Below are 17,582 nucleotides of genomic sequence, written 5' to 3' on the forward strand. Positions count from 1 at the left end.
GAAAGCTAATTGATTGAATTTTCAATTAATTTTTATTTGTTACTTAATTATGTAAAAGAGTGTTTTCTTGTTCTTTCTTTTATCACTTTTTTATTATTGCTGTAAAACGAAAGCAAAATTCATTTTTTAAATAAAAAAAAAAAAGAATGGGCAAAGGTTACTAACACTTAACACATAACACCAACTATGATGAACACGTAATATAGTAAAATTATGTGCTTCACACTTATGATAAACAAAACTTTAACTTTTAATTAATTCTTAAAAAAATGTTTCCAAATGCTTTTTAACTTTTGCTTTAATAATTGTTTAGATAAACATTAATAAAGCAAAAGAAGCATATGCAATAGTGTAGCATTTTGTTGGGCTATAGTGGTTAAAATTAATTACTTTGAAAAAGAAGTCTTTAGTGTATAAATAAGTGTTAGTTATATGTAGCGTTAATATCATGAATGAATATTAAATTATGATAAAATATTTAATATAATATCTAAATATTTGAAAAATTTTAATATGATATCTAAATTATAAATTTATTAACAAAGTAATACTCACCCAAAATATGATTGATTTCAAATGATAACATATAACGGATAAATAATATTCTAAGTATCACATTAATTAATAAATTTATAGCTAAAAATTATATTATAGATTTTTAAATTTAATTATCATATTAAATATTTTATTATAGTTTATGAGACATTCATGACATTAATAATTGTAATATATAAATGATTCGATTGAGTTGGTTAATATGCATTTTCTTAACGAACATAAATTTAGAACTAATTAGGAAGGATTTCGATCATTTACCCCTAGCCTTAGTTATGTACAGTAGATTGTACACATCTATTAATATGCATTCATATTTCATCTTTTATTATATATTTATCCACCCCTCAATCAGTCAATCTTGTGACAAAGGGATGCAATTAAGTTTCTATCATCTCTTCAAGTATTATTTTTTCCCTTCATATCCATAGAAAGAAAATATATTCAAGCTATATTAATCATCAAATTTTTTAATTTTATAAATGAGAGTATATAATTTTTGTGTACCTTAATAAATATTATTAGATTAAATAAATTAACTCCTATAATTTTTTTAATAATTGAGATCATATTAATTTTAATTTTAATTATTAATATTTTATTAATAAATTACCCAACTGTTGATGAATCCTACTACATTTGTCATAACTTAATATAGAAGACTTTGCAAGAAGGAATTAAAATGACCGAGAACGACGGTGCCACTTGTCGGCCAGCTGTGCAAGTAAAGCAGTGCCGCATGAAACCCTAACCGCACCGCTATTTGCACTAGAATTTGACTATAACACATTGGGAACAAAGTTTCAATGGCAATTAATTTATTGGAACAAAAACGAGCTCGAGAGGCATTGGAGCAGCATTTGCCTTGAGAAAAGGAATGAGACCAAGAAATCCGACCGGTGTTGGGGAGTGAAACTTAAGGAATGTTTTAGCTCTCACAACACTTGTGGCGGGGACCATATCTAAATCTTGATGAATGTTTCATTGTAATTTGCAAATTTTTGGATTGGACAATCTTTTGCCTTGAATCTTGAGCCTAGATTTTCTGTTCAACAGATTTTTTAAATAAAAACCTCTTTTCCAAATTAAAAAATAAATAATGAAAAAGATTATTATTATTATTATTATAGTTCACATTATAATATTTCTAAATCAAAGTGATATTACTCTAATTAACTTAATTTTTTATATGTAATTCTAACACAAAAAGATAACATTTTGTTAAAAATAAAAATTAAGTGAGAGAAGGTTATTTTATTTTAGAGTCAAAACATCAAAAGTTTTAACGAAAATTTATATTAAATTTATAAATTGTTCATCTAAAAAAACTATTAACAATAATAATCGAATTTAAATTTTCTAAACAAAATTTTTAATCTTTACTAAAAAAATAGTATTTACTCTGATCTGATTGTTATTGCACATGTAAAGTAACTCTAACTTTTATTACTTCAAATTAAAGTTTTATTTTTTAAATTTTGGTTGATTCCAATAATAACAAAATAAGAGACACCATTAATCCATTGTTATAGCAAAAAAAAAAAAAAAAGTTAAAAGTATTTTGGCTGAGATAATGCTGTGAATGTATAATACTATAGTTTTATTATTTGGTTACTGTGATGATATGGGTTGGTCAATGAAAGACTTTTGCATGTCATAGATATGAGAACCCACCGGCCATCAGTTATTTTTGCTTTATAATTCGAATCGATTCCAATGTATCAATATAAGGAATTGTCTCCTTCACATTACGATTACAAATGAGGTTATAAAAAAAAAATACTACATATAAACGTGGATGATTCATGAAGAACGTAACCAACACTAAATACCTGTAAGATCACATGGGTCGATCTTCCTATGTGGATTAGGCTCGAAATGGCCCAAAATACATCAGATCTTGACTTCATTCAATTAACTCCTAATTATATAGGGTTTTTAAGTTTCTTTTGAAGTAAATGCAACCGTTAGGCGGAACTTTGATTGTTACTAATTAATTATTAGGTATTTTTAATTATCTTTTACATGAATCCAACTTCTCAAATTCAATTTATATAAAAGGATGTTAAAATATTATTCTTTATACTTTATTTAATTATATATATTTTTTTATTTTAATATATTAAAAAGATATGTAAAAATCTGCTAATCTTGTTGGTGGAGAAAATTTTTCTTTTCTACCGTGAGAATTATGCTTTATTAGCACAGTAATTATTTACATGACTCGAGTTTAATTAAGAATCACCATTTAAGAAGAAGAAGCTGAAGCGAGGACCAGGAATTAAGGATCCAATTTTACTAGTCCATCGAAGTTTTTATTTGTATATAATTAATTAATTCTACATAAATTGTAAAATATTATCTTCCAATATAAATTTCAAATTCAAAATTATGTCGCTTATATTTTAAAGGTTGCTATAATATATTATTGAACGTATTAGATTTTAGCGAGGGAATGATAGTCTTAATCATATCATTGAATATGAAGGTTTAATTTCAACGAAAGATTTATTTGTCAATTCTAGTCTTCCTTAAAAGCACCGCCCACCTTACATATATTGAACCTGTTCCTTGCCGTATTAATTTATTTTTATTATGATTGTTTCTAATGTTTTATGCTTCTTAATTTCTTTGATGAACCCCTTTCACATTTTTAGTTTCTATTGTGTTAACTTCTGGCAATAATACTAGTAAGTTTATCGTTTTATTTTAATTTTCTCATCAACCCATATTGAATCAATTCGTATATTTCTGATGTTCGCTTATAGTTTACCTGCCTTTTTTTTTTTGGCAAATTATATGGGTTTGCTGTTGGCACTCAAAACCATAAATAGATTAATTAGCACTCAAATCTGGAACTGCTTCTTGAATTAAAATCATATGCTTTACATGTTTACCAAATTTTGGATAGAATATGCTCGATCCATAAATATTAATGTCAATGAATCAACCTTGGAAAAGCTGAGACCAGCAGGAATCTGTTTCGGTTCCTTGAGACGAGTTTGACACAATTCGAGGATTATTCTGCAAATCAATAGGCAACACTTAAGATTTTTCCTACATTTTTTTTTAAGATCAGACTTGTCCAATGACAGTCATCAATAATCATTGAGAACGATTCTGCAAATCTTTTTGGTGGATGTCACAGATAACTCAAAAGCCCTTTTGGCGATTGAAAAACTTCTCCAGTCACATCCAACAAATTAAGCTTAAATATAATATAACTTTTTTAAAAATAGAAATAGCTTAGCAATCTTAAAAAATAAAAAAAAAATTACCTCAAATGATAATTGAACTTCATAAATATTCAAGAAATGAAAAAAAAAAATTGAGTCAAAGCAACAAAAGAGAGACAACCATGTTCCAAAATAGTTTAGAAACAACAAAAAGGGACATATAAATGGCTATTAGTTAAAATTACGTATATATTACATGATTTTAAACATATTTAGATTTATATTAAAAATTTAAATTAAAACGAGTGTTTTTAAGATTGAAATCATTAGCAATCTTCAAAAATTAAATTAAAAGTATTTCATATTAATACAAATTTTACTAACTAAATTAGATTTTTTTTTGTACATAAAATATTGGATTGTACAATAAGATAGTAATATATTCCTCTCTCATTCCATAAAATCTATTCGTCCTTCTGATACCCCCTTAGAACTAACAAGTTGAAGTATTCATCAAATTCGAATGTCCCTCTTCAAATAAAAAAAAATAAAGGAAGGTTGAATCTCATATATGTATCCACTTAAACCCTAATTATAATTAAATAGTTAATTCTCATGAATTAGAGTCCTAAACGCCACGGAAAATGGGAATTGCGCTATAGTAAAGGCTGATTAGCCACTGAAGAAGAAGATGAACAAGTTAAGGAGAAGAGATGATTCACGCTGTTTTTGCAAAGCCATTGAAGAAGAAGAAGATGAACAAGTTAATCAAGTCAAACTAGAAACAGAGAATGTTTACTTGCAACTAAAGGAATGGCAGACAAGAAGATTTTCCTTTCTGAAAATCACAAGATTTGTGTCACCACTTTAGCTAGAGCCAGTTAGCCACCCCTATGTATATACCATATTTGTTCATGTCTTATCCTACAAACATAACTCAATAAAAGGAAAATTGGATCCAACCCCCACTCTTTCTCCCTTAAAATGATTCATCATGAAATGAACCTGTCCCCATCATTTCTACTCACCAGTTCTCTTGCCACCCTGAAAAATCATGTGATTAGATTTTGTGCTGGAACCTTACTATATATTGTAATAATAATTAAGCATGTTATTAATTTAATAATAATCTCTTTGTTGAAGTTTGCAAGAAAAATGAAAAAACTTAAAAATACTTTTTTTTTAATTCGAGAAAAAGAAAAATTCAAATTTAACATTTTGAGTATGAAATACATATTCTAATTATTATATTTGATAATTTTAGATACGATATAATAATATTATACTTAAATGAAATGAAAACAATATAATTTAGACTTTCAATAAAAATCGTATGTGAATTAGGTAAAAAAAATGTTTTGTGTTTGACTATCAACATAAATTATGACATAATAATTTTTATGTTCTATATGTATTTAACATAAAATATATAAATGTTGATACATAGATTAGCAGATTTACTAATTATCATCGTTCATTTGTTAGAATCATAATAGTTTTGATAACAATTATTAGGTTAAAATGCTCACAATCAATTAAACATTCAAGTCAGCAAAAGTATAATCAAACGATCAATTAATCACATAAGATATAGTAATTTAACGTAGTTCAGTCCAAACGATATACGTTTAGGGATAAAAAAAATTTTCACTAATTATAAAAAAATTACAAATATACAAATCATATTAACCATACAACAATTAATATCGATAGACCATCTTAATCTTCTTTAATTCTATAGAGTATTATCAACCCAAATAAATACATACCCATATGCGCATATGCATCATACATATGTGGATTATCTTATTCTTCTATAATTTACTCAGATATATACATCCATAAAAATGTCAATTTTTTATAATCTTATGGGGTATCTACTCAATAAAATATTACAGCTTGTTTACATATTTTTTTCATATCTAACCTTATAAAAACTTCTTCTATTTATAAGTATATTAACTTGTCTATAAAAAATTTACTTTCTCTTAGAATTCTTCTTTTACAGTATTTTCATCCATTAAGTAATATCTAGCTAATTTCAAATAAATCTCTTATGAGATTTAAATCACTATTATTAAATTTTCACCTTAATTTAAATTCTATTAAATCATAAATTTTCATACTAGACATGATTGGTTTTACTTATAATAGAAGTTTCATAACAATCTTCTCTTTATGTCTTTACGTTTCATGCAAATTGATATAAAAAAATGAACTCGAATTTTTTTCTTAAATTAAGCTCTTATAGGCTTGCTTTTTTCCTTGTCTCAAAATTTCAGTTCTGATATCATTTGTTAAGATTACGATAGTTCTGATAACAATTGTTAAGTTAAAAAGTTCCAAATCAATTAAACATTCAAACTAGTAGAAGTATAATGAAACTTTTAATCAATCACTCAAAAATGGTAATTTAACGTGATTCATCTTAAACAACCCACATCAACAGATGAAAAAATAATAATTATAAAAATTTACAAATTTATAAACATACAAATCATATCAATCACTCAACAATTAATACTCATAAAACCTCTTAATCTTCTCTAGTTTTATGAAATATTTTTAACACAAACAAACATAAACATGTACATCCATAAAGACATTAATCTCCCACAATTTTATAAGTGTTTATCCTATAAAACCTAACCTAACCTTATAGAGGCTCTACTTTCCTTTTAGATTTTTTTTTTTTACAAAATTTTTTTATCTATCAAATAATATTTAATTAATTTCAAACAAATCTCTTATATGATTTAAATTACTATTTTCATCACCATTAACTAAAATACTCAAATAATAAACGTAAAACTTAAGTTACAATAATAGATCATAGAGAATATTAGACACAAGTTAAGACTAGGAATATAATTTCACATCAAAATTACTTTCTTGATATGATTCGGATTTTCATCAACCCATGCTTGGTTTATTTGGCTATATGACTTGTATTAATTCTTTTCTTTCTTTCTATCTTTCTTTCTTTGTGTTCCAATTATAAATTTTCTTTTCCTGCTCCAAAAAGCAAAATGAATAGTCTTTTGAGACACAGCCCCTCCCTTTTGGAATTGGTTCCTAACATGGAATGCCGTATATGATTCCACATATCTTAATGTTTGATTTCTTTGACGACGGTTAGAGCAAATTCACGTGAAATGAAAGAAATGATTTTTACATACATGGTCCAAATCAAAAGCAAAAAATAAAGAAAACTAATGATTTCTCTCTCCAACTTTATTGTCCAACTATTCTTAGACGTTGCTATCTCGTTAATTGACTATACATTTAAACTGTTGGAATATTTTTATTATTTTTTTTGCAAAAAAAAAAAACTATTGGAATATTTTTAAAATATAATAAAAGAATTATTGCATTATATGATTATTCTATTTACAGTACATTTAAAAGCCATATTCATTTGATATTCATCCAACTTACAAATACAACAATGATAATGAAAAACAATGATATGATCTTTAAGAGACTTGATATGAAGATGCTTTAAAATAAATATTAATGAAAATATTTATAAACATCTAAAGATACTAAAAATACTTTTTTATGAATAAAAACTCATAATGAAGCATATTTTATAACGGACAAATTTTTTAAAATTGTCAATAAAATGTTCGAATGCCTCCATGCTGGTAGTGGTAGAATTTCATTTCTCTCATTTGTCACATCTCATCGCAATTCATGAATTGTCATGAAAACTCTCTATATTGGTTTAGCCTAGTAGCTATCTAGCACATGTCAACGATCAAATAACTTAATTACGGTGAGATTATTTTTAAACAATTTTAATTTCAATTTGTAAGAAAAATATTTTCATTTTTTTCGTTAATCATGATTCAATTTTATGAATATTTCGAAAACAAAATTTTAAATGTATTAATCAAATATAAAACTATACTCTTAAAATCATCTAAAAAATTAAATGTAAATAAAATATGAAATGCGACTAATCCTATTACTAAAAAAAACTGCTCTTGAAGAATTCCATGCCTTAAAAACAACACTCTTTTTCTTTGCCTTGTCCTTTTTACCCTTTTTATTTTGCTATTGATTCTTGGATAGAAAATAATCAATTTCATTAGATTCTCAACGTCCCTTGTTTTCAAATGAAAACAAAAGGACCCTTGTTTTCAGTACATTTGTTAGGACTTGGGGGTAGAAACCTACAAGCCTAGGATGGTTTGGCCATTGCCTATTGGGTAATTAAGCATCTTTTATTACTTTAGAGCTTGTTATCATTGATTGGAGGAATAGAAAAAAGAGATGTCCACTTACTTCAAGCCTCCTTCATGCTTTGCTCTCTCTCCCATGCTCCAAAAGCCATCAAGTCTCTCTATCTTCATATTTAAATTCATGGTACATTAAACCTATATATATATATACATATATATACTTTGAGGCATATTCATATATTGATTATATTCCCATTTACTTTTATCTTTAGTTAGTAAAATTAAATGGCAAGTCATGATCACATGAAAAGATGGGCACTTTGGTCCTTGTAAGAAGGGCATTTTATTGCATTAGGCTAGGGCTCAAATTAAACTTGTCAATCCCTCCATAACTTTCTCGAGAAAAAGCAAGAAAAGAAAGCTTCCTATATATGTATATGCTACTTTACAAAAGCTTCTCGCATGGCAGTTTTCCATTTCATATGCTACATCGCTGCACCTGTTGGGGTAGCCATTACGTTTTTTGGTAAAGCAACCCTATGACCTGCTTGCCATTTTTCAAAGTTTCTTTCTTCCAAGGGTTGGACGGATTTTAAGGGGCTTGGATGTAACTTTTTTAAATATCTACTCGCATAATATATTAGGACTTTATTTTAATTTTTATGCAACACCACAGGAGCAATATGCTCGAAAGAAATATAAAAGATTTAAAGTTGTCGTAGTCGTATAATCGTTGAAAAAATATTGAATTTTCACACTATTTTTTTAAGAAAAAAGAAAAATGGAGGGAATTAAAAAGGTAAGAAAAAGAAAAGAAAAGAAAGTGAGTTTTTTTTTTTTTTTTTTTCATTCTGTTGGACAAGAAAAAAAAATAAAGAAAAAAATTATAAATAAAATTATTAATTTAAGTTAAATGAATGTTTTTCTCTTGAAAGGATTGAATTTGCAGAATAAAAAATACAAAATCACTTATCTTCTTTTTCTTTTATCAAACCAAGAAAATGAAAACAAAATTTTTTATTTTTCATTAACTAAGAAATATTATTATTGTTTCTCACAAATGTCATGCATTTTCATTAACAATGATTATCAATGACTCAAATATGAAAAAAAAAACTCATCAATGTTAATTGAAACAAGCGATTAATTCAAAATATGCATCACCAATTGGAAGTTTTCTAACGAGGGCAAAAGATTCAAAGGGTGGCACAGATAAATTTGAGAAAGATGATGAAATCTAATTGGTGTGTTGACACGTGGCAGGAGATGATTCCTTCAAGGTGTCAACCGTAGAAAAGGGCACAGCGTGTACAGGGGGAATAGTTGAGTTTTGGTGGCACAAACGACATTCGATTTTGAGCCAACATCATTAGTTGGTCCATGAGTTCACCATAGGATCTTCCAAACTCATTGGAGAATATTATTCACTTTTCATTATTCAGGTTGTTTCACCCTTTCTTATTTTTCAACTGCCACCAGTAGAGAGAGAGAGAAAGGGAGCAGACAAATTGCACTTTCACATTAAAAGTTAAACCATCAATCAATCAATCAAATAAAAAAATCTACATAAAATAAAGTTGCAGAAATAATGGTGCCTTCCCTTGACTTATTTCTCTGCTTGCTTTCTTGTGATTGTGCAGTCCAGTTGCACTTGATGGGTGAGTTACAAACCTCTGTCTCTCTCTCCTACATCAGGTGTCCTTGGTCAGTTTTGCTTTTTGGTTTTCTGGGTCTGTTCTGTTTTCTTGTTCTGCCTTGCAATTTGGTTTCATGGGAAGTGATGGTTTTTGGGAGTTAAATAGTTGTGGTTGTGGTTATTTAACTGATTGGGCTGTTTCTTTTTGTTTGGAAGTAATGGGTAATGCTAGTGGTAGAGAAGATGGAGAAGGAACCTCAGGCGCAAAGAATAATGGATATGAAGTGGATAATGAGCAGTCTAATTCAGACCCCATGCTTCACTCCCCTCCCCATAGTCCTAATGAGGCTTATCAGCTTCCTTTCCTATTCCCTCCACAGGTTGGTTCCTTTTTTTCTTTTTTTGGTGGGGACAATGGTGGAATAACATGGGAGAGAGATGATTTTAATGGCTTTTCCTATATATATATATATATATATATATATATATATATATATTGTTTGAGTAAAGTTTGTTTTCTATTTAGTTTATTTTACATGTTGCAATTAGTTCCCACTACTGCCTTTAAAAGTTGCGGCATAAAAAAATTGTTCAACTTCCTACCAATTGTATTCATATTCCCTCTGGCGTTCCTTGTGTAGTCAGAAAATATTGATCTTTGCTGATTATTCATCTCTCAGCGTTTCATTTTGCAAATTATTTCTTCCTCTTTCATAGTATGTTTTGACATATTCTTTATCATAGTTTGTTTTTGCTGGAGTTGAATCTTTGCTTTTTAAAAGAGTATATTCAAGCTTTTGGGATGCTAGTTGTTTGATTTATGAAAAAGTTGTTATTGTTAGATAGGTATGTGATTTTAGATTTAGATTGATCTCTTAAGGAAAAAGAGCATCTCTATTGAGTTTTAGTGTCAATGCATAGCTGTGCCTGAAAATGACATTTGAATGCTTGCTCATGAGGGCTTGCTGTTTTGATCATAATTTGGAATGTATAAAGACAAGCAGCATACATGAGACAACATCTATTAACCAAAAAAAGAAAACCTCTGAATTGAATTGCATTGCTATCTCCAGATCCCTATGTTTCCCTGGCTAAGATCTGCAGAAATGATGCAAGCCCAAAATGATGTGCTAGTTCAAAACCCTACACACAACGAGGATCTCCATAGTGAGAATAACTTGCTATGGGAATGCATCGATTCTCGTAGAGCTTTGGATTTACAGGTATTTAAATCTTCTTTCTCAATTGTTGCCCTGTTATTAATGACTTGGCAATTTGATTGCGACTACTGATATAGTTCTTTTCTTTCCTTTCTCATTGTGTACTTTTGGACCGAGTCTTTAACTTTTCTTATAAAGCAAGCGGTGTTGGGACGAAGTATGTTGGAACTTGGAAGCATAGGCACCATGATTATTTTTAACTCGTTTTGAAGTTGTATTCTGCTTACTAAGTGTATCTCTTCCTCATAATATATGATATAGTAACTTTTAGGATTGCTTAATAGCATAGGCACCATTATGCTTCTGGACCATCTGAGGTGTGTATGATTGGAGCATACATGTAGCATAGTTAGAAAAGGGATTCACAGAATAACCGAGGTTTGCTGGTGAACTGTCATGTTTGCGGCACACGACAAGCTTCTAAGACATTTGATTAGCAAGTACTTGTTATCTAAGGTGCTGCTAAATAGTATAAACAATAAAATAGATAGCACGAGGCATCTAAAAGTTTTATTTTTATGAACTTCAAGATCTGGACCATGTCAAACAACCAAATGGTACATATGTGTTATATTTGGCGTATACCAAATGGGAGAGGATATTAGTAACAGCTGATTGCAATGTTTTTCCATCTCTACATAATGCAAGTCCTAAATACCAACAAGGAAGAATAATGGCATTCCAGAACTTCCACCAAACGATAGTTCATGAAAATGCAATGCTATCTAGAAAGAGATAATTTACACAACGCTAATATTAGAATTATTCAAGTATGGCGGCTGGGAGGTTTGAAGAAGAAAAATGAGAATCTGGGTTGAATTAGTAGCTCTGTACAGAATCATTGCAGTTTTTACTGCCCTGTTGCACATAGGCTGGAACCTTTCTATAAAAGGTAATGTAGCTTCTTACTTGCCAAAACAGTTAAATCAAGTACCTTTCTCTTTTCTTTACTTCTTTCCTCCGTTTATAATTTAGCTTCTTGTCACTTTAGTCATTACCAAAAAAGATAAATTTATCATCTATAGTTGCTGAGAAGGCAGTAGAAAAGACAAGATAGACCTTTTACCTACCACTTAAGGATAACTCATGGAACACTAGAGGAGCTGAAGGAAGTGATTGGATGCTCTGAGCTAGTGGAACGTGGCTAAGAATGAGATTATAGGATGAATTAATATCTTGTCCAAAAACCATACGCTTCTTTTTCCATTTTGCTCCAAATATCTCCTTTAGAATTTGTGCTGCTGTTGCAAATAGACTGAAACCAAGCCATATGCAACATTGCCTTTATCTGCTGAATACTTAAATCCAGTAGGTCTCCACTTTTACATAAAAAAGAAACTAGTAAATTGATGTTGCCACGAGCCTACCATTTCATTCATTGTAGGACAAGATAAATTAGTTTTTGATTGTTGCCAATTAGAACAATAAGGAAACCTTGGATCTTACTACCATTATCTGTTATATTTGGAGGATCTCTTATTTACAGCTTGTTTTATGGTTTGCGTTCATATATTCTAATTTGCTTCAAAGGAATGGACTTGTATTTCTTTGTTTCTTTACCAAATTAATGTGTTTGAGTAAATGGAATATTTCATTTCACCTCATGTAATATATCCTTTCATTTACCTTTTTTAGTTGTTACTGATGTTTGTATTATATACTTTTCTATGGTAAAGGGTTAAACTTTAAAGTAACATTCCATTGTTGCAAAATGTAACAGTTCATTGCCTTTAAAAAATTGACATGGTGTAATTCTACCCTTACTCAAATATATGCTCCTCTTTATTTGCTTTATGCTTGAAAGTATCAATCTTTATGAACTCTTTTGCCATGACTAGTTTCATTTTTCATTTTAGTGATAATAATCAGCTCACCTGTGCAAGCTAATGGAATTTATCTCCACTATCTTTGTGTCAGTGATATTTCCAATTTATCTTTGGTTGCTTTAAAATTTAGACCTTTTTCCTGACAGTATTTTTTTTTATCTGTTGAGATTATAAAGTTGCACGTGAAATGTAGTGAATGTTGATGGGATACATGCTTTATTGTCACTATAATGTTTGAATGGGATAGAGCATTATGCCAAAAGTGAATCGAAAGTAATTGTAATATTTGTTCAACACATGAAAAAGTGCTTGCTTATGAAGGCTTTCTATTATCTACATTATAGTTTGGCATATGTAAGGACACACATGGAGATACATGTAAAGGAAAATCCAAATTGAGTTCCATTTCTTTCTCCAGATCCATGAGGCGCCCTTCCCAAGACCTGGTCAAATGATGCAAATCCAAAATGATCCACTGGTAGAAAATACAGCATATTGTGAGGATCTCCACCAAGAGGAGAAGAGAGCAGTGATGATAGCATGGTGTTTTGGTGGCAAGAAAGTAGCTATTACTGGATCATGGGATAACTGGAGGACCACGTACTGGAATTTGTTATGGTTTTTATCTTTAAAGGTTCATTCTTTAGTTTGAGCAGTTTTTCTTTTCACAATATAAAATGAGGAACTTTTATTTCTTCCTTTTAGAGAACCCTTGCACTCTTTGGGTAAAGAATTCATTATCATGAAGATGCTCCCATCAGGTGTTTACCACTACTACTTCATTGTGGATGATGTTATGAGATATGATCCAAACTTGCCTTGGGAATTTGACGAGTCTGGGGGTGCTTATAACATTTTGGATTTGCAGGTATTTTAAAGCTTCTTTTTTTAGTGATACACCATTACAAATAGTTGAGTATTGTGATTGTTACTTTCTGACCAAGCCTTTTTAGTGAAAATAAAGTAGCATTGAAAGAAGTAGAATAGTTAGTGCGATTCTCTGTTGTCACCAACTTTATATTGAAAGTAATTAGCATATTGAGAAAGTCTCCCACACCAGAAAAAGTGAATGTTTTCCTTCTTTGAAGCATAAGGACATTGATGTTTCCATAGCGCCTGAATTATGTGTGAAAAATTCTGGCATTCAATATCTTAAGGAGATACCTGTTTTATAGATTGGAAAGAATGCCGAGAGTACCTTACAATGACTTGTAGTCCCATTTTCCTTCTGATATTTGATTTTTTGTTCCACAAGTACTGTTTATCAGAGACGCCAATAATAGGATCTAAATAAGCTGGCATGAGAGGAAGTTAAAAATCTGATTCTTATCACCCATGCATTACATTTAAATTGCAGATTAGAGCAGGCAGAGATCGGCATGTCCCTGGATGCTAGCTTGTTAAATAACCAAAAGCTAGATAAGTGCACTTTTTTTTCTGTGGAAAAAATCATTTTGTAGCAGCTATTTATCAGCTTTTGATCCTTAACAATAACGACTTCATGCAATGTTAGGAAACATATTTGACTGCCTTTTCCCTTTTGCTTCTTACATCTCCTGTTCTGATACAAATAGACTAAACCGAAGCTAAATATGATACACAGCCCTTTATTAACATACCGAGCAATTAAATCAGGCAACTTGTTTGTTGGTTTAGCTACCAGCCACTGCTCTTCCTCTTGTGCTGTATCAGCAACCAAAAACCTTAATTGATTGAACAAGATAAATTAATGATCTCTGGTTGCCAATAAGGCAGTATAACAGGAAGGGAAAATGCAGTTGTGTCTGTAATGTTTTTGGGGACTTATATCTATGGTCTGTCAGTTGCTTTGAGCAAGGGCTCATATCTGCTGTAATGCTAGCGTTTTCAAGGGGCAGATATAAATCTGCTACTTACATCCTAATGATACGAGCCTGTATATGGTACTTGCAAATTGCTAAGGCTTTATAACATATTATTATGATTGACAGTGACCATGGCTTCTCTTTTGCTACTTTGAGTTGACTATTCTTCACATATTCTCCATAACGCTATTCATAACACCAAAATCTCACCGGGTTATATTGCTGTCAACACTTGGGGAAGTATTATGTTCCAGAAAGCAAGCCATATTTACATAATTCATTATGGAAAGTCAGACATATGGAATTTGCAGAAGCCTCTACATCGTTTTAAAAGCTTTAATGACATGTGCTTGCGGCAACAAGACTTGGAAAATTTCAAACGAGCAAACGGGATTTATAGTTGTTAGTCCAAGTTCTGTTCACCCCGATTCTGCCGCTTATTCTGCAAAATTGACTTAAATATAGCAATTTTGATTTATTAAATAGCTATGGTGTAATGATCTTTGATGCATTACTTAATTTATTGCTTGAATATCAACATTAAAAGCTAGACTATCCCTTGATGCTGTTCTTTCACACCCAGCTTCACTCTTGATGTGTTGTAACAGGAGTTTGTTCCAGAGGCTCCCGAAAGCCTCTCAGAGTTCGAATCTCCGCCTTCTCCGATATCAAGCTATGACAATCAATCACTAAATGATGATGATTTCAGCAAGCCTCCGCCTGAACTGCCTCCACAGCTTCGGACAAAGTTGTTGGATGAGCAATCATTTGTTATTAGGAGTCACGGGTTCTCGCGAAGGCCTTCTCATACACTGCTGAACCATCTTTACAGACAAGATGGTGATGATAGTCAGTCTGTGGCGCTTTGCACAACACACCGGTTTCTTCAAAAATATGTGACTGTCGTACTATACAAGTCCTTGCATAGGTAAATTAAACCTTTATACTTAGTATATTTAATACTGCTTATGACTATTTGATATTGTTGACATAATGAAAAGGAAAATGACAAAGGTTATGGTGGGTAAGAAAAGATTTAGCATAGGAAGTAGGATTATTTGCCATAGGAACATGCTCTTTCAGGTGCTATTCCTTTTGCAGACAGTACTTAACTTTTTGTTGGAACCTTTCATTACTGAGCCTCTATTGTTATATTGAGTATTGAAATGCAGAAAGAAGATTGGCTTGATTTGCAGATGTTTAACTAGTAGTTAGAACTGACTGCAATTACGGAATCATATTTGGAGAAGCTCAATGTAGTAAAAGCTGCTCTAATTTGCTTAAAACCTAATTAGATTCACTTGAATTTACTCAGGAAATTAATAATCGAAATTCAATTGATGATTTGATATGAAAATTGAACAATGCAAACCCAAGATGACTCAAATCTAAAGCTGAATATAAACTTGATTGTCATCTTTAGCTAGGTGAAAATGGCAGAATTTGACAAAGTGTAGATCACCAACTTTTAGAGAGTCATCCAACTCAATCCGGATCACTGGAAATGTCAACTTAAACCCAATAAACACAAATAACCAAAACCTAAAAAATTTGAGCAGACTGCACCATATTCACCTTGAGGCGTGGATTTGACTTTGAACCCAAGGTCTTGTAAAATAGAAATCTTCCAAGCAACATTTACTCCGATGAATGATTATTCTTCTAAAAAAACTGATTCAAAACCAGTAGTCTGAATGTACTTACATCTGGAGGAAATGCTTTAGTTTTGCATAGAGAGAGATGTCTCTTTGGTATTTCCATCCTCAGTTTGGTACATTTCATTCATTATGATGAATGATTGTAGATGACAATTTTTTTTTCTTTTGCTTGCGAAACTCAGAACATAAATACTCAAAACAAGTGTGTTTACAACATATGCTTACATTAGAAAGCCAAGAAGGCTGAATTAAAGATGCTTATATCCAGTGAATGAACATTGAAGATCCTGTCTCTCATTTTCATCGAACAGGTACCTTAATCCAGCCATTAACAAAAGCAATGGCTAAGATTACAAAGGGTGTCGACATGCCAAATATGATAATGTAAGGAAGAGGGGTCTTCATGGGATTCTCTCCTTCCCTTTCTCCTGCAGTTTGCCAAAACCTGCACTCATTTTAAACCACTTCTGGTATTCAATCATTTAGAACTTGAATTGCTGCTACCTATAGCTCAAGGTACTTGGAACGAGGAATGTAAAATTTTATTGAATAAATGGCTGAAGAATGCTCACTCTTCTGGTTCTTCATCTCTTGTTATGAACTTCCTCTTTCCTTTTGGCTTGACTTCCCCTTCTGCTTTCCCTAACAAATCAAAACCACTTCTTCCCTATTATCATCCCTCTATTGTTTTGATTGAATATCCAACCAAAAAGCAAACAAAAGAAATTCAAAGAAAATGTAACATACCTAAGTTTGCATAAATTTTGAACTTATGGACCCTTGTCTTTTGTGAACTGAGAGCACAAGGGAAAGCAGATGCAGATAATGAAGACTTGGGTAAGACTGGAGTCTGGGTGCTGAGAGAGGAAGAGAGAGTCACTATGGCTGCCATTTTTCAGAAGAATTTTCTACTTTTTTTGCATTCCTTGACTACCACATATATGGCAATGGCATTGGATATGGATGTGGTGGCAGTTGATATTTGGAAAGCTAAGTTGGGAATGATACTAACCTTATCTTAAGCAAACCTATGACTACCATGCCAAAGTGGCCCATTTGTCTCTCACTCCCACAGTTTCATCCTTGTAGCTATGCGGCTTTCCCATCACCAGACTTAGTGCAGTGCATCACCTGTCTATGCAATTTAGATATCACAGAAAACAAAACTAAAATCATTGGGTATTTTTGGGCAAGGAAACAAGAGGTTCAATATTGATATCTGTTGGTCAAGTCATAACAAAACATCAAAATACTGGTATCTATTAGTCAAGTCATAAGAAGGCTAAAGCCTCAAGTCATAAGAAGGCTAAAGCCCAATCAAGGACTTCTCACTTTGAATCTTTTAGTAGTAATAAAATGATTGAGGTAATTATAATTTTAGTCTATGAAACATTGATTAGACATAATGAAATTGAGAAGGGATCTCAAAGTTTTAGAGGATTCAAGGCCTGGCTTTCTAGAGCCAGTTATGGAAAGTAAT

At 30.8% G+C, this 17,582-nt stretch overlaps 2 protein-coding genes across 4 annotated transcripts; one reads left to right on the forward strand and one right to left on the reverse strand.

Annotated features, from left to right (window-relative positions):
• Positions 1 to 9,277: 9,277 nt before the first annotated feature.
• On the forward strand, positions 9,278 to 16,689 carry LOC111306201 (SNF1-related protein kinase regulatory subunit beta-2-like). Of its 3 annotated transcripts, XM_089750594.1 has the most exons (7): positions 9,278 to 9,576; positions 9,771 to 9,934; positions 10,628 to 10,777; positions 13,019 to 13,200; positions 13,306 to 13,468; positions 15,053 to 15,372; positions 16,414 to 16,689. In XM_089750594.1, exons 1-7 carry the CDS (start codon positions 9,507 to 9,509, stop codon positions 16,448 to 16,450), a joined length of 1,086 nt encoding a protein of 361 aa, XP_089606720.1. In that variant the 5' UTR covers positions 9,278 to 9,506; the 3' UTR covers positions 16,451 to 16,689. The 3 variants fall into 3 exon arrangements, with proteins under 3 accessions (XP_089606720.1, XP_089606721.1, XP_022759848.2); XM_089750595.1 differs by lacking the exon at positions 16,414 to 16,689 and having other exon boundaries at positions 15,053 to 15,633; XM_022904113.2 differs by lacking the exons at positions 9,278 to 9,576; positions 16,414 to 16,689 and having other exon boundaries at positions 9,638 to 9,934; positions 15,053 to 15,633.
• LOC111306202 (uncharacterized) lies at positions 16,150 to 17,217 on the reverse strand. Its single transcript, XM_022904115.2, has 3 exons — positions 16,850 to 17,217; positions 16,675 to 16,744; positions 16,150 to 16,547 (listed from the first exon to the last, which is right to left on the reverse strand). The coding sequence occupies exons 1-3, from the start codon at positions 16,992 to 16,994 to the stop codon at positions 16,403 to 16,405; spliced, it is 360 nt and encodes a 119-aa protein (XP_022759850.2). The 5' UTR covers positions 16,995 to 17,217; the 3' UTR covers positions 16,150 to 16,402.
• Positions 17,218 to 17,582: the final 365 nt, after the last annotated feature.

This window comes from Durio zibethinus, chromosome 21 (genome assembly GCF_047325235.1).
Source record: "Durio zibethinus cultivar Kanyao isolate XHJ-2024 chromosome 21, ASM4732523v1, whole genome shotgun sequence".
NCBI lineage: Eukaryota > Viridiplantae > Streptophyta > Magnoliopsida > Malvales > Malvaceae > Durio > Durio zibethinus.